The 27,589-nt window shown below is 38.7% G+C and overlaps 1 protein-coding gene across 1 annotated transcript; it reads left to right on the top strand.

Annotated features, from left to right (window-relative positions):
• Positions 1-100: 100 nt before the first annotated feature.
• On the top strand, positions 101-26,665 carry LOC562960 (interferon-induced very large GTPase 1). Its single transcript, XM_021471944.3, has 7 exons — positions 101-358; positions 853-1,044; positions 1,326-1,385; positions 5,468-6,046; positions 10,241-10,840; positions 17,089-19,430; positions 19,795-26,665. Exons 2-7 carry the CDS (start codon positions 1,023-1,025, stop codon positions 24,484-24,486), a joined length of 8,295 nt encoding a protein of 2,764 aa, XP_021327619.2. The 5' UTR covers positions 101-358; positions 853-1,022; the 3' UTR covers positions 24,487-26,665.
• Positions 26,666-27,589: the final 924 nt, after the last annotated feature.

Below are 27,589 nucleotides of genomic sequence, written 5' to 3'. Positions count from 1 at the left end.
TATATATATATATATATAACAGGTATAAAACTGCCACAAATACACATAAAGCCTGATTATCTGCAGATGAACACACCCTGCAGTGATTATTTACACCAGCAGAGGGAGCTGTGAGAGACACTGAACCTGAACCAGCACTGAACACTGTCTAGACGATGATTTTATTTTACTGACGAGGAATTAGCGAAGAGATATTAAAGTATGATTAACTTATGATCAGCAAGACAACTAAATAAATTATTTCACATATAAAAACAGGCTCTGCGTGTCGTGTGACGTCACAACACTCCGCCCACACGCAGACGCACACACGGTACTTCCTGTTCTCGTGACTGACAAGAGAAACTTCACTGTGCAGGTATGATGTTTACTTTAAATATATTCACTGGACGGTGTAAATGTGTATGTGAATATGAGTGTAGAAAAACACGTAATATTTTAGATATATTTGATGTGTAGTTGTATTTGTACACGCTGCAGAAACTGCTAGTTTCACTTTCATAACTAACACAAAGTGTAAGATTTGATTCCTATTTTTCAAACATGCAGTTATAATCTGCTTTAAACACCTGTGAAGGTAAAACAACCATAATTTTTTAACTTTGCTTGAATCCCTTTTATGAAAAGTGTTTATGTTGCTGAAATAAGCCTGCATTTGATTTAATCACAACACAGGCTGCTGAGTAAAGGGTAAATCAGTGAAAACAAATGCTCAGATACACCCAAACATTTGTGTATTTATTAACAATAAGATATAGCTAACTTGTATTCAAAATATTTAAATAACAGAGTATTAAAAATAAAATAAACCTAATCTATATTATTAATGCAGTTAAATCTGTGTAATCTCAGGAGGATGAAGAGACGAACATCAGGAGTCAGAGAAGAAGATGAACTGAAGACTGGAGAATGCAAAACAAATCAACACGAGCAGCGAAATAATATGATAATAATATGAAGATCAGTATTATCAGTTTATACATGAACAGAGATGATGATGATGAGCTGATGAAGAGCAGAAGATGTCCAGCAGAGAAAGCAGAGGTGAGAGGTTATTCAGCCAACATCTTTCCTCGAGACAGCATGTGTGAACAGCAGATAAAGCTGATGACCAGTCTGATAGGTGTTTTAATAAAGAATTATACATTATTGTACAACTGTTCTTGGTCTGAGTTATGTCCTGTCATTATATTCATGTTTGTAATGGTGAGACTGGAAATAAACACAGAAGTGAATTGCAGATGTATAAATGTGATGTGTTGTGTTCTGTAGAACTGCTCTAATGCTGATCTTGTCTGACATGTGCTCAATTTAATGTTTTGTAGCCGTCATTCGTGGTTCTGCTCACAAGAGAAGTCAGAGCAAAGAGATAGAGCCACCATTCAGTAAGTCTCTCTCTCTCTCTCTCTCTCTCTTTCTCTCTCTCTCTCTCTCTCTCTCTTTCTTTCTCTCTCTCTCTCTCTCTCTCTCTCTCTCTATATATATATATATATATATATATATATATATATATATATATATATATATATATGTGTGTGTGTGTGTGTGTGTGTGTGTGTATATATATATATATATATATATATATGAACAATATTACACGAGTAGCAGTGCGATTTGGCTGTATATTGGCACTGGTGGGAGGCGTGCGTTGGCAGAATATCACACAGCTATCAGCCAATCAGATTTGAGAATCAGACAGAACTGTTGTCTAAAAAAAAAAAAAAAAAAAAAATATATATATATATATATATATATATATATATATATCAGGGCTTGAAATTGCGACTATTCTGGTCGCATATGCGCCCGAAAATTAATCGATGCGACCTCATAATATATTTGGGCGCATTAGTGCGACCTGTTTTGATTTTTTTTTAAAAACGTGCTGAATCGCTCTTCCCTGCCGCTATATTGGTTCATATTAGCTGTCAATCACTCAAGGCTATCCACTGTTAGATGACAGGGAGGGAGCTTTTATGTCCACGGGAAATGCAAACGGCTAAAGTGTAAAAACTTAAAGCACACAGGTTTGCTAAGTGCAAACCCCACCTAAAGTTGAGACGCAGATGAGAGCGATCATGACACGTGGTGAATATTGATCCGCCAGCTGAGATCAATCGAGTATGTGCTTTTCGGAGAAGGTGGTCGAATCTCGATGCGTTGCATTCACTGCGTGTTCAGCGCAAATGTCCGCTAAAAGTCAAATCTAATACTGTATCATCGCCAAAGAAGCTTGCCTTTACTAAGTTTACACTGAAACTGCGTCTCATAACAAACAGCGGTATTGCGCCGGTGCTTAACCTGCTCATAAATTGGGTCAGCTGACTCGCCTGCTTTTCCACAAATACAGAAAAATGAAAATCAGCTCAGACGGAACCTTTAAATTGACACAAACTGAAACCAAAACTTTTAAAGAGTGATAGAAGTGAGACTTTACTTACTTTCTTTTGCCTATTCTTTTATGAGATGTATATATTTTTTTTTTATTTAGTTACTGATGACTGTTTTGCAGCTTTCAGCCTTGAATTTAATATTTTATTATAATCTTTTGTTTGTTTTGCAGCTGAAATATTATTTATTAAACTGACATGCATATATATGCTGTTTAGCAGCACAAAATAAATATTTCTTACTGCAATGCTTCATTTTTGTTTGATGCAAACTATACATTTATTTTTCAGAAAGTAACAGACTTTTTATAGCAGATAACTTACATTCAAGCACATTCAAGGCAGCATGATGATGAGAAATGGAATTCATTGTTACTATTATTGTCATTTTCATCATCATTAATATTCTAGAATTATTAGACATACACATTTTGGAACTATTGCACACAAATATCAATGTCATCTCAGCATTAATTATAGTTGTTTCTGGTTTTTGTTAGTCCTAATTGATGTTGTTTTAAAATACAATATCTCCCTTAAAATACAATTTGCAGCGGTGCTCAATCATTTTTGGTGGGTGCTCCTAAATTTTTTCTGGTGCTCCTAAATTTTTGAAGTTGGGAGCACCGGTGCTACCAAGTAAAAAAGTTAATTTCGAGCCCTGTATATATATATATATATATATATATATATATATATATATATATATATATATATATATATATATATGAACATTAAAAACGTGATAATTGTGTTCCTCAAAAACGTTCCTCTTCCCTGTCTGCTAGTGATTTGATGCATTAAAACTGCAGATGCTTGAGTCATAATGAAACGTTTAACACTTGTTGTGTAGTGTCAGCCTCAGACTTCATGCTGAGCACATCTGTGACTGAAAGTGTTATTTCCACACTTTAATGGAGACACGTCAGCAGATCCTCAGTCATCCTCTGATGGGTTTAAATAAACAGGATTGCTGGAAGTCGAGTGTGTCTTTATTAGCCTGTCTGGAAACAAGTTTGAGCAGAAAAAAAGCTGCAATGTTCATATAATTGTATATAAAGGTATGTGCCAAATAATAGAGTACTGAGGGAAAGTCCATTTATCTCAATAATTTGCTTCAAAAAGTGGATCTTGTGTGCTCTGTTAGTTCACTGCACACACAGGGGAATATGTCAAGCCTTTATGTGTTTTAATTTGAATGATTATGACTTAAAGATGACAAACTCAAGTCCAGTATTTCACTAAATCAGAATACTTCATATGACAATAATAAAAGGATCTTAAACACATGTTGGCCTACTGAAAATTGTTAATGCAGGGGTTCTCAGCCTTTTTCATTTCGGGGCCCACTTCTTCTCTGATTAATTTTTGAAGGCCACCTGTCTGACAATTTCTACTAAATGTTTGTATGAAAGGCTCTTTTAAACCTTTATTTATTAACAAATATGTTATACGTTTGTTGTGCCTTCTATTATTTTCTATTATCAGCAGTTTATAAAAAATATAGAATTTTGTTTAAATTGAATTATATATAAAACTATATAAATATATAACTGATTGCATAAACTGGCTGTGATTATGCAGAACATTTCCACACCTTGAAACATGATGTGGTAAAAAACAAAACATGACGTGATTGGTTGCTTAAGCCATCAGTCAATAAGCCTCATGGGGATTGTTCTTCTGGTTAAAAGTGTATCTGAAAACGTGAGGATTTTTTACCTGTACATTGCAAATTATAACACAGGGTGGGCCATTTCTATGAATACACCTTAAATAAATTGGGAATGAATGGTGATATTAACGTCCTGTTTGTGGCACATCAGGTCATCATTATAAATGAGAACTGGTTCTTAATTGACTTACCTGGTTAAATAAAGGTTAATATTAGTATATGCAGGGCTGGAGCCAGTTGGACTGATGCTCTAGGCAAAGGATGATCATGCCGCCTTCAACTCTGAAGGAAAAACGAAAGTGACCAGTAATCAAAGTGAAGAGCGATGAGGGAGGTGTCGCGGACGCTGCTCGCTCTAGTCTGCCACCCTAGGCACGGATATAACTGAGAACACGGATGGTGAGGGAGGTGTCCTGGATGCCGCCCTCTCTATTCTGCCGCCCTAGACGGCTGCCTAGGTCGCCTCTATGGATGCGCCGGCCCTGAGTATATGTGAGGAGGCCATTTTGAAGTCGGTCATCTTGACTTATCTTTAGGGTCATCTGAAGGCAATTATCTATGCTGTGAAGATGCAAGATGTGCAGCACCTGAAACTACGCATACTGGTAGCCTGTGCTGGCATTTCTCCGGCGGTGTTGCCATCAGTGTGTGAAGAATGGGAGAAAAGGGTTGCATTGACAATCCAACACAATGGGCAGCACATTAAACACATTTTATAAGTGGTCAGACACTTGTCAATAACTCATGAAAGAATAAAGTTATGTTAAAATCAAGCACACTATTGCTTTTTTTGTGAAAACCCCAATATGTTTGACGTGTGACATGACCCTGTTCCTATTGAAAAAAACAAAAGTTGGATCCAAGATGGCCGACTTCAAAATGGCCACCATGGCCACCACCCATCTTGAAAAGTTTGCCCCTTCACATATACTAATGTGCCACAAACAGGATGCTAATATCACCAACCATTCCCATTTTATTAAGGTGTATCCATATAAATGGCCCACCCTGTATATTGTCCATCCCTAGTGAGAAATCACTTAAAACCGTAACGTGTGTTTTTACTTACAAACACAACAGAGCCATTTGCTTCTATAGAACAAAGAAAACTAATGGGTTGCACTTTAAGTCATCTCAATCTGAGTGATTTTAATGTAGAAGTGAAATGCATCACTAGAATAAGTCTGCATATGTATGTCCTATTGATTTCCAATGACAGATCATTCAGAATATTGAGCAGCTGTTGGCATAAACGTCAAACCAGCAATCAAAGACTCGTGATTTTAGCATAGCGTTACAACATTTCTTTTAGGATTTCCCAAATTTGTCTTGACCGAATCATGTGTGAAATTGCAGTCTGAGCAGAGTTTAAGTGAGACTACTTTGTGTGTGTGTGTTTCAGTGAGTGATGATTCTCCTCTGAGGATTCTTCTTCTGGGGAAAAATGCATCAGAAAACAGCCGTGTGGGAAACTTGATCTTGGGTCGATCAGCGTTTGACAGTGAAGCTCCTCCAGATGTTGTGGAGAGAGTCGGAGGAAGACTGAAGCACAGACACGTGACGCTCATCAACAGTCCTCAGCTGCTCCACACAAACATCTCAGATGATCAGATCACACAGACGGTCAGAGAGTGCGTGAGTCTGTCTGATCCAGGACCTCATGTGGTGCTTCTGCTCCTCCAACATCAGCAGTGTTCAGCAGAAGATCAAGAGCGTGTGGAGAAGCTGCAGGACTCTTTCTCTGAGCACCTTCTTCAACACACCCTGGTGCTCAGCACACAAGAGCCCACTGAACCCAATCAGATCCTGCAGAAGATCATCCAGAAGTGCTCCAACAGACACTTCAGTCTTCAGACAAGCAGCTCTGCTGATCATCTTCTGCAGGCCTTTGAGGACATCGAGCGGAGCAATGAGGGACGACACCTGATTTGTGCTCAGTGTGAAGCTTCACAGTGTTTCACAGCAGAGGACACACAGACACGTGAGTGGGACTGTATTTGCTTTTCTAGTAGTAAATTAATATTCTTTAAAGCAGTGTTTCTCAACCATGTTCAAGGAAGACCACCATCTCTGCATGTTATCCATGTCTTCTTAATCAAACACACCTGATTCAGATCATCAGCTCATTAACAGAGACTGAGAGACCTGTAATGGGTGTGACAGACAAAGGAGACGTTCAAAACTTGCAGTGCTGGTGGTTCCAGGAACATGGTTGAGAAACACTGCTTTAAAGGATTAGTTCACTTATCCCAGGTTCACACCAAACACAGACTTAAGTATTTGTGAGAGTAAATTACATTCAAAGTCAAGGCAAATGTTCTGCTATCTCTTCAAGGCAATACAGAACCATTTTCTGGATAGTTTACTATGATTCTGTGATTAAAAAAGAAGGAAAAACATAGTTTTATTCTCCATGCAGTGGATTTTTATGATCATCAGTGGTTTGAACTTCCAAATTACAGTTTCAGTGCAGCTTCAAATACCCTAAATGCTCCCAGACAAGAATTCAAGGCCACAAAAACTTACATTCCAGTAACAGGTGTAAATCCCAGGGGGGAAGTGTCCCCTCACATCCAAGGGTTGCTTTCTTCCCATCGCATACTCTATAATAAAAAATCTATGTATGTATACTTAAAATAAGTATGCAAGTAGAAAAACAAACAAACAAACATAAAAATGCATTTAGAAACAGTTGAGTCCCCCCTCCTCTTCCTCACAGTGGTTTGGCCCACTGCCTGCTTTTTCAGTTCACCTGTGTGTAGATTCCAGTTAATGTTGAACTTCAGTCAGTAGGGTATTTTATTCACTGTAAATAAAGTGATTCTCTTTAATGTAGCTGATGCAGACTCATTCATAAACTACTTGCAGCAAAAATGATGATTACTGATGTAATTTTCCGTGCGTCTGCTATATTAAAAATTTAAATACTCATCTAGTTAACGTTAGCTTGTTTACAATAGCTTGTTGTATAGTGCACTACAACTAACATGCCATAGCCGTTTCCCATTCATTGTTTTATTTGTGACGACTTGGCGTAATGTTAACTTACGGCTGGACGATATGGCAAAAATTTATATCATGATATATTTCTTAATTTCGGTCGATATGATATAATTCAGATATTGATATGGACAAAATTAAAAAGCCTGGAAAAAACTTCCAAGAACGCACACAATGGATGACTCTACCTACAAATGTCTGCAAACTGAATTTGCAAAGTCTTTAACACCACCTACTTTTTTTAAATAAAAAAAAATCCTAAAAATTAATGTTCACTTTTTTTGTATTTAGCCTTTACAAACAGATGAGTATATTCATAATTCTGCTTGCTTTTCATCTTGAATGTCCTTCAAGAAATATCTGTCTATTTATATTTGTGTATGTAATTACCCAATTAAATTAAAAAGGTTTAACATAAAATAGTTTTTCCATATTTTTTCTATTTATATTTTTGAAAATACATATGTTATTTAGTAGGCCACTATGTCATTATTTATTTTCGCAGCTCACTGCGCACGAAACAATAATCACCAACCAATGAGAGTGATTGTAAACGTAAGAAAGCTGATTAGACAAAAGTGACTACCTTTATGTGTGTGCACGTGTACACATTGCAATCAGCCAGTGTTGCCAGATTGGACGTTTTCGAATTTGATTGGGCGATTGTTTTTGCATTTCGGCATGTTTTTGATTTTGGGCTGGAATCAGTCAGCAACATCTGGCAACACTGCACACAGCTTTGCTAGCTGTTTTTCACCCGGACTCATTCACAGTCTCTCTCACATACATACGCATGCCTTCTTTCGGCTTTCGCTCAGCTTGTACTTTGCCCCAAAAGCTGCATGGTGGGTTTTGCCATTAGTTCCCGACCACTGTTCAATCAGGCAGAACAGATTTGATGTGTTCCCGCTCCTCTCATCAACTAAGTCGTCTGCATTCTTACTCGTGAAAGCTTGTTCATACACGTCTGTATTCAGGGCGAACTGCTGAGCACTGGCAGCAGCGTGTCTGTGATATAAGTCATCACGCAAGTGATCACGCTCTTCACAGCTGAGCACTGAAAGTCATTCAGTGACAGATGAACCAATGTATCTTATATATAATAAAGTATATATTTAAATTTATATTGAAATACCGGAAATGGGTTTAAAATCATATCACCGTTATTGCAAAAATTATATCGCGATATATATTAATATTGAATTATTGCCCAGCCCTATGTTAACTTCACTTTAACAGCCACAATTAGCATATAGTGCATTTGTTAAATGAGCAGTGTGCTATGTCTGAAATGACCCCACTGTATTTATTGTGTAATAAATTTAAATTCCGTCTTTAATTCCTTTATTTAATGTAAATGAGCAGCATGTCAAATCAACAGAAATATCAATGAGTAAAAACTTCTCACCAGCTCTCCTTTGCTGTCTTTGACTGACCAACTGACCCGCCCACACCCTTCCCTAACCAATAATAATGCTAGAAGCATAGATTTCACTGTGACATAACTTTATAAGTACAATTTAATTGTATTATTTGTGTCCCAATCCAAAATTGCTCATGAGAAATTGATCCGCCTTACTGTTAAATGAAATTTATGCCTTGATCCCAGAGCTAGTGCAAGATGAGTTTTGACCACATTTGTGGACCTCCTAAAATCCACTACCATTACATTAGTTTTGGTTGTGTTTAACTGCAGATTGATTGTCTTACACTATTCCAACAAAATTCTCCACCAGATTCCTGTACTCCTCCTTCTGTCCATCTTTAATGCATGACACAACAGCTGTGTCATCAGAAAGCTTCTGCATGCGGCATTCCACTAAGTTGTACCAGAAGTTGATTGAGTTTATAATATGAAGAGTACATGGGGAGAGAACAGTTCCCTGTGGTACGCCACAGTCTGAGAGGTGAAGTCCACAAGACTAACAAACTGTGGTCTATTTGTGAGATAATGTGTAATCCAGGCATGTATAAGCTCTCATTTGCTGTAGTTTGTGTCCTAGCAGAAGGGTGTTAAAAGCACTGCAGAAATCAAATAATATAATCTACACAGCACTGTCTAGGTGAGAGTACACCCTGTGCCTTTATTCCTCAGCTGGGATCATTTAATGCCCTTCAAAACTGCCATAGACATCCACCATAGATACTGATTTGTTAAAACCTCTGACAGCTTTAGGAGTCTAAAAAAATTCCCATTGAGGCCAATTAATACAGTCCAAAACATGACAATAATTGATTATTTTCAGCAACAACAAACAAGAAAATTGTTGTTTTGTTTGGTTCATTGCCATTGTTTACATTCTGTTACTCCAATATGGCCTCCTGATGATGTATAATGAAAACAATCTATATGGATTAAATCAGGGGTTTTCAAAGTGTGAGGCGCGCCTCCCCTGGGGGGCGCCAGAGCATGTCAGGGGAGGCGCGGGAAAAAATATTATATAATAAAAATATAATTATTTAGTTTAATTATATGTATTTTTTATTATATTTAAACGTTTTAATTAAACAAAGCTAAAAAAATAATACGTCAAATATAAGAAAACCTTTTTTACCCAGAAGGCCATAGCTGTGTATTCGCTTCTGTTTGGCAAGCCCGCCAATACAGGTATATGCCTGCTAATTTACAGTCTATGCTGCTAATACAATGGGTCGGTTTCTGAGACCCCCCGATTCAAAGCCTTCAAGTTCAGGGCTTAAACCCAAAAGACGACGATATGATGATCAGTATTTGAGTTTAGGATTTACGTGGACAGGACCAGCTGATGAACCACGACCTTTATGTGTGGTTTGTCAAAATATTTTGGCTAATGACAGCATGAGACCCGCTAAACTTGAAACCAAGCATGATGAGGTAGCAGGAAAACCTCCAGAATTTGTGTGTGTGTGTGTGTGTGTGTGTGTGTGTGTGTGTGTGTGTGTGTGTGTGTGTGTGTGTGTGTGTGTGCGCGCATGTGTGTGCATGCGTCTTTGGGAGGAGGGGGGCGCCAATGGATAAGTTGTGTCAAAAGGGAGGCCCACTGTCTTAGACTTTGAAAACCCCTGGATTAAATATATCCCTGCATCATTTCCTCAGAAGCCTTTATTTCTTTTTTACTGAAGACTGAAGGAACTGATCATCTTAGATGAGAAGGAGTGAGCAGGTGAAATGTTCATTATTCTTCTTCTTTTTCAGAGTCTGAGAGGCTGAATGTGTTGGTGTGTGGGAGCGACGGCTCACTGAAATCCTCCATCTCAGAGCTGATCCTGCAACACACACACAGAAGATCAGACGTGGATCTTCATGGTGGTCTGATCAATGTGCTGGAGCTTCCAGCTCTGTTCAACACTGGGCTCTCAGAGGAGGAAGTGATGCGTCAGACTCTCCGCTGTGTGTCTCGCTGTCATCCTGGAGTTCATGCTTTCCTCCTCATTATTCCTGACGCTCCACTTAATAATGAAGACAGAGGTGAAATGCAGGAGATCCAGAAGATCTTCAGCTCCAGAATCAACAAACACATCATGATCCTCATCATGCAGAACTCAGAGCATCAGACAGCAGAACTCAATGAAGAAACACAGGCTGTCATTCAGAGTTTTGGAGGAAGACATCATCACTTCAGTCCTGAAACACAAGTGTCCACATTGATGGAGAACATTGAGCAGATGCTGGAGGAAAACAGAGGAGGCGTTTACTCCACAGAGACATTCCTGGAGGCACAGATGAAAAAACTGGTGAAATATGAAGAGATGAAGAAGAAAATAGATTCACTGGAGACACATGTGCTAACACAAGGTAATAAGCTGAAATAATGTTTGAGTCAGAAGGTTTAATCCAGGAAATTATAGCCCTCGTTCAGTCGTCCACTACAAGTTATGTTGTGTTGCATTATGGGGATTTTGATTAGGAGAACAATTACTCTGAGTTTGTATGAAAGCGAGGCCTCTGCCATGCAAGAGTCTTATAGAGGCAGTCAATCATTCAGTTTTTTTCTCACATGCAAACCACATCTCTGACAAGAACACAGTGCCATCCATGCACATCTATGGCTCATTTACACTGACTGGTACAGTACGGTATGGTTCGGGTCAGTACGGGTCACCTTTATCAGGCTTGCGTTTCCACTACCAAGAACCCTTTTGGTGGGTGTGGTGTATGACAAAACTTCAGTCGACGTCATTTTCGCTTGAGAAATTGTCTACAATAAAGCTGCACAGGTCATTCACATATCATTTGAGAAGCACTTCTCACAAAACAGATGCTTTACGCACATAAATACTTGTGTATAAATGTTTATTACGAACTTTTCTATGAACATGAGTTGATTATAACTGCAGATCAATGGCGGTGCGAAATAGCCTACTGTAACGTCTATAATTATATTAAATAAATAAATAAATGAACAAATGCAAACACAAACAGCCCCTTACAGTCCCCGATATGTTACCAACTACAGAAGAACTACACACAGCAGACATTTCATCCTTAATTAGGTTCAAAACAACACAAAGTACAGCCTACAGTCAGAGTAAACCTCTCATCTGTGTCTGTAATCTTCAGCAGCACATGAAGCCTCTGTTAGAGAGTCATTCCATCATTCCCAGTTCATATTAATCCAAAAGGTGATTATAAAAATTAAAACACGGCAGTTTGCTGAAGAAATAACGTGCTCCTTGCCTTCCCCTTTTCTCCCGCGCTCCACTCGCGTTTGTCCTTTTCTTTCTGAATGTGTCACTCTCGTTTGTCAGCTTCTCACAGGATCGGGTTTCCAAAAGCTTGTCAATAATCAAGCACACGTTATTATTATCAGCTCAAGAAGTTTGTTATTTCAGATAGAGACGCACGGCGAGCGCAAGGAAGAAATAGAAACCGCTCGCTCTTCAGACTGGCTTGTTAAAAACTAAGAGGCACAGGGTAGATTCTGCTCTACTCTATGGCTTTGTGGCTGTTCATTAAGACAACGACAAGGTTAGTTTGAGCCCGGATCGATCATGGCTCATTATTATATGAATATATAATTCCGCTGTAATCTCTCGCTGTGTATTTCAAACATGGCAGGTCCTTTGTTTACATTCTAACTTGTTGCGCAAGCGAATGACATATCTCTGTAAACCAATAGCATTCAGCTGCGCGTCTAGCTCCGCCTTTTGGTACCCTTTCTTGTGTTTGGGAAACTTTTGAAAGAGTACTGAAAAAGTGGTACGGTACGGTTTGGTTCGGTACGCCTTTTGACAGTGGAAACGGCCATAAAAGCGTACCGAACCGTACCGTTCCTTACCACTCAGTGGCCACTAGATGCAGTTTATTCTACCTTCATAGGATGGTAACAAGCTCTGTGTCACATGTCTGGGGATCCAGCATGTGAAGGTGGTGCTTGCTTGTATTTCATGCCCTCACTCAAGCAACAATGCTTTTAGAGGTGAACACATCTCCTTCTTGATAGCTTGCTGGGATTGTTGGCAGTAAAAAATTGTGTGTTTTGCATGAGAAGCTGCTTAAGGATTGTAAGGCACCTTTCACTGTCAGAGCCTCAAGTCTTCATCTCTCGTTACCCTCAATGGAAGGTAAACATGGGGGTAAATGGGTACTCTTGAGGTGCAGAAGTCAATCGTGCTCCACTAATGTCTGCAAGGTGCCGCCCACATAGTGGGATTGTCCGCAGCTCCCTCTCAGATCTTTTAATGGTAAAATCTCCAGTGCTATAGTTATCAAGCTCTGCATGCATGTCATGGCCACTTATCAAGACTTCCTGCCAGACTATTTCACAAGCTCATTCAGATGATCTGACTCGGCTGTATGATCAAGTTCACCAAACAGCCACCAAAGTTTATGGACATTTATTTAATGGCTGTGTCAACCCAGGCCCGGCGCCAGGATGTCAGAACTGAGGGGGCATTTTAAATCCATATGGGGGCGCTAGACCTGGTGGCTGATTTTGGTCTCCCTTGTTTCTTTCATTTAGGCTATTTATTCACATTTATTATTACTTTACTTTGTTACTCACCTAGGCAGTAATATACGTTTTAATAGTAATAATAATATGCACAGTTTCGCTTTTACTGATTTTATTAATGACGTTAATGCAACTATACTGCTTATTAATGCAGACGGATCATGGCTTTAGTGCCAAACGAGTGCTTTAAATCATATGTTATTCTCCTTATTTCTGTTTTATTTTAAATAACAGGCATATGAATGTTTAAAGTTTTAGGTAAAGACGTCAAATTATGCCCACACATGCAAGCTGACCCACGATCAGACTATTCGTGTAACCGGTAAATAAATATAGTGAAATCAGCTTAACCGAGTCATCCCGCTTCACGTAGCCTATTATCCAACCTACATCAGTGTTAGGGAAAAGCTAAATGTTACAATCTAATGTCATTTAAAACAATTAGTTGCATTTTAAGGCATTAGTGTAGCCAGAAAAATACCTAAAAAAGATGCCAAAATTCACAGTTATTACCGTGAAAATATGTTTGGCACGGATAACACGCAACTCAGGCTATAAAACTTTTTTTCATCATTTTAAATGTAAAAATAAAGATTTATCTTAGGCTATCATAAGTGTGTTTTTTCGTGATATTGTCTGGTTGTCATTTGTAAACCATCATAAACCATTAGGCTAGGCCTACCCGTCATTTTATTTATTTATTAAGACTATTTTAATAACTTATTTTCAGGTTATTTTCATTTTAGGGCCATGAGTACAAGTCAAAACAAACTTGATATGCTGACTGTATTTTAGCTCTTAAAATAGGTTTACAATATATTTATGTTGTTTAATTTTGCATGAGCAAATAGCAGTATAGCCTAAATTACATATTTTTAAAAGATTATCATTGAGCCTACCTGCAGCATGTAAAAGGTTTCTCGGTTGATCCGCGGTAAATCCACTAAGCAATATATTCCATTTATAACACTGCAAACTTGACTTCGCAGGCCGATCATCTTTAAACCCAAAAGGCATTTCTTAAGTGTTATACTCTGAGTGCTGTTGCATTATGGGATGTTTCTCTACACAACTGTAAAAGTGCACTTTTTAGCAATGTCAAAATGAAAGCAAACATTCAAAGGGTTCTGCGTTTTGTCAATTTTAGCTTAATTGTAATAATAATAATTTTTTAATTTATTAATTTTAATATTATTAATTAATAATAATATTATTATTAATATTAGGCTATATTAGTGTAGCCTACTGTGGGTCTGTGCAGTGAACTATTTATTTTTATTTAAACATTTTTATTAGGCTACATCTTCCCGAATAACTAATGTGAAAATGACTGGCAGTTGCGTCTCTGCTAAAATTAATTTAACAGCACATTTCTTCTGCGTTTCTTCCTTTTAGAGCTCAAGAGAGTTGTGTTTAAAGAATTAGTTAACCAAAACATGTAATGAATTAAGCTGCTCGTATCATGTCACACACTTTTCTCCCTTGTGAGTTGAGTGCGTCTCCATCGCCGTGTGCGCGTTTTATTTACGGGCGCACCTGACCTGACGCGGACGCGCTGTGACCGGATCTCTGGACTATAGGATAGCTTTATCCCCACAAATTTTCAGAATTTAATTGCTGTGTCATATATTTTAAAATATTTAAATGTGTGTTCTGAAGATTGGAACTACGGGAGTGTTTGTAATTAATGACAGAAAGAATTTTCAGTTTTGAGTGAACAAGCCTTTAGAAAAACTAATTCAGCTAATTCTTAATCATCTCCAAATTGAGCAGTGAATTACATCCAATCCTGGATCTGTGCATTTTGAATCGCTCCTTTCACAGGATGCTATTCCAAATGTTAACGCAGAAACACATTCTCAAATGCCTGTCCCCAGAATTGGTTTGCAATTTTGAAGGATAGATACTTAATTTCTCAACTCTTCGTTGACACAACCATTTTCAGTCGCTACATGGTCCCACTAAAACCTTTTTAGAGGCTCCAGGATCATATAGAATCCAGAGCCACACTGCTCAGATTGCTTCATACGATACTGCACGACTGAGTACAGAGATGGACATGGTGCACTCCCTCATCTTTGCATTGGAAAATGTTGGTCAGGACAGACATCACAGCAACAGAAGCGTACATCAACCACCAGGGGGTATATGCCAACATTTATTAGCTTACCCCAAAGTTTAGTCAGATATGCAATCCCCCAAGTTACCCTCCTTGTACAGATGTGTAGGTTGGGAGGATGAGGAGCAAGTCTCACTGGTTGTGTAGCACTGGCCCATACAGACTGTGATTCAAGAAATTGTTCTCGTTGCTACAGCCCATGGTGAACTCCCCTGGGAAAGGATCTTCATTTTCAGGGTTAGGGCAACCATGCCCAGACCTCTAAAACCTTGATATGTTGCTTTTGGATTGTACATAGCAGACTTAACTGGCCTACCTTCAGCAATAGTTAAGTGCATTACTCTGGGTAAAGCTCTATCAAAAAGTAATGCTTATGCATTCAGAGACCCTCAAACTTGCCAGCCAGTGTGGTGTTATCATTTCTTCAGGTTAAATTGGACCCAAGACTATCACCTGGACCTGGCACCTGGAGATGCATGCCTCATTTTTACTACACCATCCCTATATTATAGCCAGATGAGTCATAATCTATAAATTTGTTCAAAATTCCCAAATTTGGTAAATACTGGCTTTAAGGGATGTTGGATGTTTACAGACAATTTTGTATTTTTAGGTACTAATCTTCAAAGCGCAGTATGGTTCTTTAGGTGCCAATGTAAACCACTGAAGAGGCACTCCCCAAGTGAGAGTATGGGTATTTCTGAGAGTGGAAATGTTCAAATATATTACATATTATTTGCAAACTATTATTTGTATGGATAAACTGCTAATATCAGTATCAATTTCAGCTTGTCATATGGGCAATTCCGTCACTAATAGGGATGTAACGGTATTGTAAATACCGTCATACCGCAATATTAATTTTTTTCGATATTACCGAAGTCGCATGACTCTGTAAAACTATAGGTCTTCTGAGAAAATTTGCTCAGGCGAATGAAGCGAACGGGAGGTAGCTGAAACTACAATTCCCATCAGCCCAGGCGTGGCCATAATCCTTTGCGGTCTGTTGTCGCTACAGATCCAGTAATGCGGAAATGGAGTGTGCTGCTAGTAGCGGAGATGAAAAAAAGATGGAAATGATCGAACCTAAAGCGGGTGTTGTCGCCGCGCGCGTGCTGAATAGCGGTGCTGTCGCGCGCGTTCTGATCAGCTGTGTTGTCGCGCACGTATTGTAAAGCGCCGAGGGGGGGTTGAGCGCGCATACTCAAGAGAGGTGTTATCGCGCGCCTACTGAAGGGCTGGACGGAGGTTGTGTCGCGTCGCGGGGGCACTTTTGATCGATTTGGAAGGGCATTTTCTATCCAAGACTAAAAAGCCCTATGTGTGCACGTGCCTGCAAGTTGGGGAATACGACTAATAATCAGTCATGGGGACTGCAGAAACACAGCACACTGTTCAGATTGATGCAGACATTGACTTGTACCGCAAAGAGATCTCTATCTCACTCATGGTTTGTCTTCTCAAGTGGGGGAAAGACAATGCACAACGTTACCCACTGCTGTCAACATGGGCCAAGTCATATCTCTGTCCCAGAAACCTCAGTCCCAAATGAGAGGGTTTTTTCTGTTGCAGGGGACATTGTAAATGCCCAGAGATACCAGCTTTTACCAGATTATATTTATATGATAATTTTCCTTTAAACCCATCTCTATCTAAGTGAGTGAGTGATTAAATGTTGAATGTGATGAGTTCAACAATACTAAATTGAAACTTTATTTTTTTACATGGTTTAATATTTTTTTGTTATTAAAATTGAAGTTCCTGTTTTAAAGCTTACAGATAGATGACTAATTTGTATGTCATTGGCACTTTTGGCACTTTTTTGGAGTATTTTCAAAAGTTTTGTTTTTCCTGTAAATGATTCAATAAATACCGTACCGTGACATTCATACCGAGGTATTACCGTACTGTGAAATTCTGATACCGTTACATCCCTAGTCACTAAGTTTCTTTTTTTCCATTAAATTCCAGGTTCAAGAGAAAACAGAGATGATGAAATGAGGATTGTTCTGCTGGGAAAAACTGGCATTGGAAAAAGTGCTACGGGAAACACCATCTTAGGAAGAACGGCTTTTAAGTCAGAAGCATCTTTTGAGTCAGTGACTAAAGAGAGTCAAAGAGAAACAAGTGAAATCAATGGCAGGAGCATCACTGTGATTGACACTCCAGGATTGTTTGATACTGAACTCACTAATGAGGAGATCCAGAGAGAAATCAGACACTGCATCTCCATGATTCTGCCTGGACCACATGTGTTTCTCCTGCTGATTCCACTGGGGCGATTCACTAAAGAGGAGGAAACATCAGTGAAGATCATCCAGGAGACGTTTGGGGAAAACTCTCTAATGTTCACCATGGTGCTCTTCACCAGAGGAGACGTTCTGGGAAACAAAACCATCCATCAGTGTCTGGAGAAAGCTGGACCTTCTCTGATGAACCTGATTGAAGCTTGTGGACACAGATTTCATGTATTCAACAATAATCAGCCTGAAGAGCGAACACAAGTGTCTGATCTACTGGAGAAGATAGACAACATGGTGAAGGCAAACGGAGGAAGCTTCTACTCATGCAAGATGTTCAGAGAGATGGAGAGAGAAAAACAAGAACAACAGATGAAGATCCTGATGGACAGAGTCAGAGAAACAGAAGAAGAGATGAAGAAACTAGAGGAAGAGAAAGACAGAATGATAGAGGAAGAACGACAGAATCAGGAGAAAGATAGAAAGAGGAGAGAAGAAGAACTGAAGAGAGAAATAAGAGAACAAGAGAAACATCAGCGAGAGATGAGAGAGGAGATGAAGAAAGACCGAGAGACATTTAGACATGAAATAGATGAAATGAGGAAAGACAAAGAGAAGCTTCAGTGTAAATATGAAAAAGAAACTGATCTACTAAAGAATAGCATAGAGAATGAAAGACAGAATCATGACGATTACCGTAAGAGAAGAGAAGAAGAGTTTAAAGTGAGAGAACAACAATACAAAGCACAATTAACAGAGATGGAGAGAGAAGTCCAGGAAAAGATTAATAAAGAGGGATCTGAGAAACTGAAACAAGAGAGAGAGAGAATGGAAAGAGAGACAGAAAAACTTCAGTCTACATATAAAGAAGAAGAAAACAAAATGAAGAGGATGATGGAGGAATTAAACAGAGAGAGAGAAGAGCTGATGAAGAATCTCGATGAAGAGAAGAGAAGACTGAAGACCATAATTGAGGAAGAGAGTCTGAATCGAGACAAAGAGAGAAAGAGACAAGAAGAACTGAAACAAGAAATACGAGAGCAAGAGAAACATCAGAGAGAGACACGAGACGAGATGAAGAGAGAACGAGAGACATTTAGACATGAAATAGAGGACATGAAGAAAGACAAAGAGAAGATGAAAACTGAATACGAGACAGAAATAGAAAGACTGATGAACAGAATAGAGATTGAGAGGAAGAACAGAGAAGATGAATGTATAGAAAAAGAGCAATACAAAACACAAATTAAAGAGAAAGAGAGAGACTTTAGACATGAAGCAGAGGAAATGAGGAGAGAAAAAGAGAAAATCAAAACCGAAAAAGACGACCTTAAAAAAGAACATGATAGAGAAATAGAAAAGCTGATGAATAGGAGGAAGAAAAGAGAAGATGAATACAGAGAAAGAGAAGAACAATATAAGACACTAATAAGAGAAAAAGAAGAAGATAGACGAGAGACAAAGAAAGATATAGAGAAATGTAAACATGAAATAGAGGAAATTAGAAAAGAAAAACAGAAAATAAAAACAGATCATGAAACACTTCAGATGAAACATGACACAGAAATAGCCAGACTGATGAATAGTTTAGACCATGAAAGGAAGAGAAGAAATGAATATACAGAAAGAGAAGAGCAATATAAAACACAAATACAACAGAAAGAGCAGCGAGAGAGGGAGACGCGTGAGCAGATGAAGAGAGAACGAGAGCAGTGGGAGAAACAGACACAAGAGGACAAACAAAGACAAGAAGAAGAAGAGGAAAGAAGACAGAGAGAAAAGGAGATTTTAGATGATCAGATTCAGAGACTCAGGAGTGAAATGGAGGAATTAATCAGAGAGAAAGAGAGAACAGAAAGAGAAAAAGCAGAACAACTCGAGGATTTAGAGAAGAGACTGAAAGAAGAAAGAAACATGAGAGAAGATCAACAAAAGACTCATGAAGAAACACTGAAAATCCTTGAAGAACAGCATGAAGATCAACTGAAGAGAAAACACATGGCTTGGAGAGAGGAATATGAAAAAGAGAAAGAAGAGAAGATGGAAATCAGCTCTGACACAGGTTCACCACAGGTCAGTGTTTAGAAACACCTGGAAAAAACAGATTCATGTTCATTGATGACATTTTAGCAGCATCTGAAACTACTTTATTCAGCCCTAGTGTAGCATCATCTTTAGAAAGTCAGTAACTTTCTGATCAAATTAAATCCTTTGTGCATACAGTCTTGCTGAAATAAACTAGTGGTCTGGCATAAAATCTGCTGTTTTTATACATTTTGTCAGTGCAATTTCTGTTTCTCATATTTAAAATGTGAGAAAGAACAGAAGACATGACAGTTGTTTAAATCTGCATTGAAAACACAAAGTAAAACACACTATTGCAATTCATATTAATAAAACAAGTGTTCTGGGTCATTGTTTCATTGTGTTTTAACAGGTAAAACAGGAATGCACTGAAACAGCAGAAGTGAGAACAAGAAAACATCATCTGTTTCACAGACTTCATCTTGATGAGAAACTTAAGCTGACAGCTGCAGATGTTCTACAGATAACCAAACAATCCTTACAATTTCACAAGTCTTGCACTAAAGAAGAGGAGCTGATTCAAACTTTCATGCAAAGACTCCTGATGATGAACTACAGAGCAAGATACATTCATGTTAAAGAGATTAATCAACAGAATAACGCAGAACAAACTTCTAAAAACTCAGATGAAGATGAGGGTGATATAATCAAAGTGTCTTTATCTAATGAACCAGCAATTCAGGAGCGAGTCCACCCAATGGATGTTCAGATGGCTGTGTTTCATTGTGCTGATGGTTTCCTGAAGCAGCTGATGGTCACTAAACTCTCCCAGTGTCAGTTCGCTCTGCCTCTGCTTGTTCCTGATCCAGAAACACAACAGATTGAGTTTCCCCTCTGGACATTCAGACAAATCACCAAGAGCTGGAAGATCAGAAACACCAACAATGAAACCATCAGTCAAACCCTGCCGATCTGGAAGGTACAGGCTCCAATGGTGTTCTTCTTCAGGTTTGACTCTGTGCCTTTATCAAAGTCACAGCTGATGAACAGTCTGATCAATGAGAAACACAACACGTTCTTCCACAGGAACTGTCCAGGCAGCAGCAGATCCAGAGTCCTGATGGACGGAGTGGTGGAGATCGCCTGGTTCTGCCCTTCTGACACAAATGAGGATCAATTCACTGACTGTGTGGCCTTCTGTAATCTACATGGAGATGCAGGAGATCATGAGAAACAGTGGAAGATCCTCACTGAAATGACCTCAGTCAATGTGGTTCTTCTGCCACGACTGGACAAACATGCTGAAAAGATACAAAACCTGTACAGAAACTCAAAGCCACTGATTTGCCTCTTTACCGAGGATAAATCTACAGTACACCAGGTCAAGAAAGGGAAATTCAAAATTGGCCTGAAGGACAGGAATCAATCACATGTGTCTGAAGAACTCAGAGGAGCTATAAGGGATTGTCTCGCAGAATCATCTTCCACTTTCAGTCTTGAAGATCTGTCCAAACACTCAGACATCAGAGTGGATGAGGAAGATGATGAAGACTGCAGGAGAGGAAGAGCAGCAGCACAGCAGATGATCAGTTTACTGGAGAAGAAAGATCTGACAGAGATTAAAGAATCATTTCTGCCTCATCAGGGGAAACTGTGGCATCAGTGGAGTCAGAAGAACAAAGAGCTTCATCGACCCCAAACACATGAGATAGAAATGGAAATCAGTCAGAAACAAACAGAAATGGACAACATCCGTGAACTACAGCATAAGGCGGACTTGAGTGAGTTTATGAAGATCTTTATTAAAGAAATAAACTCAGATGCTGCAAACAAGATCTATTTCCTTAAATGGCTTGGAATTGTCCTTGATGAGTTCAATTTAGATATTAGTCTAAAACTAAAACTGCAAGAAAAAGAAGACCAATCTGAACAACAAAAGGTTAAAAAACAAGCTGAATTTGAAGCTGCAGTGTTTGGTCTGGAGCACATCATGAGGGAGATCGCTCAGATCTATGAATCATGTTCATCTGTGAAGGAGAACAAGAAAGATCTGCCGGTTCACTTCTCTTCTCTCCCGAGTCTCGCAGCAGAGATGATGATCTCTGGGTTTCCACTGGAGCTGATGGATGGAGATGCTGCTCATGTTCCTCTGCTCTGGATCTCTGCTGTTCTTGATCAACTCGTCCAGAAACTGGGAGACCAGACCAGAGTCTTTGTGTTGTCTGTTTTAGGGATTCAGAGCTCTGGGAAATCCACCATGCTGAACGCCATGTTTGGACTCCAGTTTCCCGTCAGTGCAGGCAGGTGCACCAGAGGAGCTTTCATGCAGCTGGTCAAAGTGTCAGACGAGATGAAAACACAGATGAACGTTGACTATATTCTGGTTGTTGATACTGAGGGTCTCTGTGCTCTAGAACTGGGTGGCAAATCAAGACATCATGACAATGAACTGGCCACATTTGTTGTTGGGCTTGGTAGTATGACCCTGATCAACATCTTTGGAGAAAACCCATCTGAGATGCAGGAAATTCTTCAGATTGTTGTTCAGGCCTTCCTGAGGATGAAGAAGGTCAGTCTAAACCCCAGATGTGTGTTTGTGCATCAGAATGTTTCAGACGTCACAGCTGAGGAGAAAAATGAGGAGGGAAGAAGAATATTGCAGGAGACGCTGGATGAGATGACAAAACTCATCACTAAAGAGGAAGTCTGTTATGCTGAACGGTTCAGTGATGTCATTAAATTTGATATAGAGAATGATGTGAAGTATTTTCCTCATCTCTGGGATGGCAACCCACCCATGGCCCCACCAAATCCAAACTACTGTCAGAATATTCAAGACCTGAAGAAAACTATCATGTCTCATGCATCAAAGTCAGTTGGAACAAAACTGGCACATATAAAGGACAGTATTAAAGATCTCTGGGAGGCACTACTGAATGAACAGCTTGTCCCCAGCTTCAGAAATGATCCAGAGATTTTAGTCTACAGGAAACTGGAGACTGAATACAGCAAGTGGTCCTGGAGTCTCCGCAGAGCTATGATGGAAATAAAGAACAAAATGCACAACCAAATAGAAAATGAAGCAATCCATGAAGTTGAAGAACCTGATCTACAGAGAGAACTGAAGAAGACTAGCGAAGAAGTGGAAAACCTTATGTCAGAGTTTTTTGAGAAAGATCCAGATGCAAACATTCTGATTCAGTGGAAAACATCATTTGACATCAAAATCAAAGAACTTCAGGAAAAAATTGTGAAGGAAACAAAGAGGAAACTAAATGAGATTCTGCAGCAGCGAAAGTTGAAGAAGAAGATTGATGATCAGAGGAAACATCATGAAAACACTCTCTATGAAAAGAGCAAAGAGCTGGCCTTGAAACTCAAAGACAACACAACTGATGAAGAGACGCTGAAGAAAGAGTTTGATTTGCTCTGGAATCAGTCGATGAAGGAAATCACTAAAGACACTAACCCAATCCAAAACATTGACATAATGAGAGACGTGAGACAGATCCTCGGGGACATCTGTGAAAGTGCTCCTGTAGATCACTGGAGGGGGGACAAGAATATTTTCACTGTGACAGATTATTCAGATTATATACAATTTAAGAAATCCAATGTGTTTACAGGAGCTTTAAGAATGGCTAAAGGGTTGCTTGATTACAGTCACTTCAGAGACAAGGAAATAAGATCATTTGTCAGAGATGTTGCTCAGCAGACAGACACAATGATTCAGGCATTAAACATTTCAAAGATGGGCTTCAACATCAGCTGCATTCAACAACTCACAGACTACATCAAGACAAGAGTGACAGAACATGAGAAAAAAACTGTGAGATATGTGTTTAGGAATGAATTCTTCATTGATTTGGTTTATTCCATATTTAAAAGATCAGAGAAGATGATCAATGACCAACACAAACTGTTCAGAAAAGCCAATGATCCTCTTCTCTATTTGGAGAAGAAGAGAGAGGAATACTATAGTATTTTCCAGAAATACTGTCGTGGAGCTACTTCTGCTGCCATTTTTGGAGAGATCATCTGTCAGAAACTGAAAGAGCCCATTGAGCAGAGCGTCTGCAAGGAAACTGCCAGAGTTTTAGCAGATGAGATCTTGAAAAACTGTGAATCACTGAAGGGAAACAGATCAAATCTGGAGAAACACATCCTGAAGACTCTGGCAGAAGAGGAGGACTTTGACAAATACATGGACTACATTCATCATCCTAAAGATCACGTGAAGTATTTCATCAGAGATGAGGTCAGTCGGTTCATCAGTGATCAGTTCAATGCCAGTGTTTTACCCAAGATGAAGGAGAACACTGAACTCCTGCAGCAGAAGATCCTGAACGCAGCTCATGCATCTACTGAACATGTTCAAGCTAACAGTGGAGATGTTGGTTTGTGGTTGAAGAGTTTCTCAGAGCAGCTCTCAGATCAGCTGATCTTCTCTGAAAAAGACCTCAGTGGAGTCAAACATGATGATGTTGATGATTGCAAACTCCTAGAAGAAGTGATAAAACGAGAGCTTCCTGCAATTACATCTGATAAAAGCAAACACATCAATGACTTTCTGTTGAAGCTGGACTACAACGACAGACCAGATGAGCTTCTGATTGATCAGTTCTGTTGGTGCTGTTGGGTTCAGTGCCCGTTCTGTAGAGCCACCTGCACAAACACCATAGAGGACCATGATGGAGACCACAGTGTTGATTTCCATCGAGTAAATGGACTAAATGGAATAAGTTACTGGAAAACAACAAATTTGGCTATTCAAATCTGCACATCAGCTGTAGCAAGTAAACATGTAACACTTAAATCTGACTCCTCTGAATTATTATATAAAGACTACAGATCAGCAGGAGGAGTTTTTGCAGACTGGAGCATCACCCCTGATCTCTCTGAATTGCCCTACTGGAAGTGGTTTGTGTGCAGATTCCAGAGAGATCTGGAGAAATATTATGGTAAAACATTTGAGAGGAAAGGAAAGATTCCAGCAAGTTGGCGAAAATGTACAAAAGAAGATGCAATTAAAAGCTTAGATGGAGAATGCACTTTAATTTTAAATGAAAGCTTTATGGAGAGAATTATCAAAATTATTTATTGAAAATTAAGAACATTAAAACTTTTCCAAAATAAATAAAGTAGAAATAAATTATCTTTCTCATCAGCAATACCCAGAGATACAATATAAAGTGGATCCCTGTGATAGTCATTTCACACTCAGCTGTATAAGTAATAAAACAAAGCTTTAGATTTCAGTCATATATGCATACAGTACATTACTTAAGCTAAATAGTATTTGATTTTAAAACTTACATCAATACAATTCCACTGCTGAAGCTATTTTGTGGCCAGACACAGAAATTAATTTGGCTAGTGAACTCTCAAAGTGCATTCTGGGTCTTTTTTTAGCCGTTAAGAATACATGGCTTGTACACTTGTTACTGTGGTGCATTGGTTTGTCCACTTTGGTTTGGACAACACTAGAAATAGCTTTTCCCTCAAATACATTCGAATATAGCCAATATATCGATTGCAGTCTCTTATTCTAGATCAAACAGCATGCTATTGCGATAATGAGAGCAAGATTGTTCAAACTCTCAGTCTTGACTTTCACCAGAATATTAATACCTGTTTGATCATGTTAATTATATGTTGGCTACCTGTCTAGTGATTTATTTGAGGACTCTTACTAGTGTGTGTTGAGTCCTTGGAGGGCAACCGTTCACTTCTGTTGTGTTTTATCTTCAATATTCACTTGTGCTTCATTTATTGTTCATTTCAGTTAATCATATGATCATGTATAATCATCATTCATGCCATTTTGATTTGTTTGTTTATCATTTAATGTGTCATTTAATGAATTAATTTAGTCATTAGTCATTTTTATGTAAAATGAGATAAGAGGATGTCAAGATTTTATTTCTCACTCGACAATGTTATGATGCATTATGTGTTTGATATGTGATCGTTAGCTCAATTTGTAGCTCAGATTTTTTTTTTTTTGGAGTGTGTGTGTGTGTGTGTGTGTGTGTGTGTGTGTGTGTGTGTGTGTGTGTGTGTGTGTGTGTGTGTGTGCGTGCGTGCGTGCATGCGTGTGTGTGATAAGACCTGTGAGTGGTCTGGACTGCATGAGTCCAACCTAAAAAAGCAGCAAAACCTGATACATAAAAGATGATCAAGTGTGTTAAACCACATATAAATCTGCCGATATGTGCACTTGACATTTATGACACATGATCACTATTTTCATAATCATTTATAGTTTTTTTTATGCTTGTAAACTGTTGCTGTTCGGCTATTTTTTTTCCAGATCATTAGGACATTATCATTTCATTATTATTAAAAGTCTCTCAAATAATGCTTGCATTTGTCCATTTAACTTTTTTTTTTTTCATTTTACAATTATACCCTGATAGCACTCGTACATCACAAAGATGTCTTTAAACATATGTTTATGTCTGAATGTCTAAAGATGCAGTTTTAGGCTCCTGCTGATCTGCATTTATCCAAATCAGCTATCGGGTGTTTATTTACAGTCTGTGTTGCTTGATTAATTATGATCAGCTGATATACGTCGTCTGTTATATACGGAGACAAAACCAGCTCAAAGTTTGTCTATTTTATCAGTTTAGTCTTTAATAAAAACAGCATGATCTTCTGTTGATCACTGCGCTCAATTCAGCTGAAAGGGCTGTGATTTACACTGATTAAACTGATAATCGTTCTGGGAAACTTATTATATACTTAACACATGTAATTAAACCCCATAAAAGTTGTGGTATTTTTAATGAGTCATAAAATTAAATACACTATTAAAAATAAGAATAATTAAATGAGATCATTGAAAAAGTTAAAAGTTTTTGTTTCTAAGATATTAAATATTTTTTGGGGGTAATGATTTTTAAATAATAATACATTAATACATACTCCCACAGTTCAAAGACATGCGGCACAGGTGAATTGGGTAGGCTAAATTGTCCGTAGTGTATGAGTGTGTGTGAATGAGTGTGTGTGGATGTTTTCCAGAGATGGGTTGCAGCTGGAAGGGCATCCGCTGTGTAAAAATGTGCTGGATAAGTTGGCGGTTCATTCCGCTGTGGCGACCCCGGATTAATAAAGAGACTAAGCCGACAAGAAAATGAATGAATAAACATTAATACATAAATAAAATGATGAGTTTGCAAAGCTGGTTTTCATTTAAGTCTATTTTAACCTCTTGGTGCAACAAATTCATACGTCAATAATAATTAAAAAAAAACTAAATAAAAAGAAAACCTTTTCACTTGAAAAAATCTATGTAACGGTTGTCGTATATTGGTGGATTTTTTGCGTCTCGTTCTCTCTCTTTTTCTATCTCCCTCTCTTTCTCTCTCCCCATCTCTACCTGTCATATCCTTTAGGTCCGCCTTCGCGGAATCTGATTGGTCAGGAGACTAGTCACTCATCATTGGGTGACGTGGCGCTGTCACATATAAGGACGCCAGGGAGAGCGGATGACAGCACGCTTTTCCTTTGATCCCGTTTTTGTGTATTTTTACCGACATGATTTTGTTATTCGTTAAATTTGCTTAACTTTCGTTTGGATAAAATTATTTAGTATATTTTCTGCCCATTTTTGAACGAGATTGTGATTTCTGTACATTTATATTTGATTGTTTGTTTGTTACTTTGGCACAACTCTTACCTGCTCAAACCTAAAACAGATCATTGAGAGTTGACTTTGTCCTCAGAGTAAGGCGGACAGGGAAGATGTCGTACGACTTCCATCTTACATACACGTAGTCAATCCATTGTTTAAAACACCAGGGGCCTCATGTATCAACGCTGCGTACGCACAAAAACTTTGCGTACGCCAGGTTTTACGCTCAGAATCGCTCACGTTTGGATTTTTTAACAATGAACTGAACGTGGGAATGTGCACAGCTTCACGGCAGCTTTCTGGCTGGCGTACGCACATTTTTTGTGCGTGTCTGTTTTTTCCATTGGCGACTCCTAGAGGCAGTTGTGTTAAATTCCTCTCTACAAAGTGTCTGAGCCTTGCAATGGCAGCTGTATGAGACGGGTTCATCTAGCAGGTATATAAGGTTTCCATACCATACAGTTGACCAGCCAAACATTAAAGCACAATTTGCAGCAGTCGCCTGTTTTCCCAATGTAATCTGAGCGATCTACTGCACGCACATTGCTATAAAGACACTATCTGA

This window comes from Danio rerio, chromosome 3 (assembly GCF_049306965.1).
Source record: "Danio rerio strain Tuebingen ecotype United States chromosome 3, GRCz12tu, whole genome shotgun sequence".
Taxonomy (NCBI): Eukaryota; Metazoa; Chordata; class Actinopteri; order Cypriniformes; family Danionidae; genus Danio; species Danio rerio.
Note: the sequence above shows the minus strand (reverse complement) of the source record. Positions and strands in the feature narration are given on the sequence as shown.

Coding starts and splice junctions, on each gene's coding strand:
- LOC562960 (XM_021471944.3), top strand. CDS start 1,023: ATGTCCAGCAGAGAAAGCAGAG. Junction 1,045..1,325: donor GTCCAGCAGAGAAAGCAGAG/GTGAGAGGTTAT, acceptor AATGTTTTGTAG/CCGTCATTCGTGGTTCTGCT. Junction 1,386..5,467: donor AGAGATAGAGCCACCATTCA/GTAAGTCTCTCT, acceptor TGTGTGTTTCAG/TGAGTGATGATTCTCCTCTG.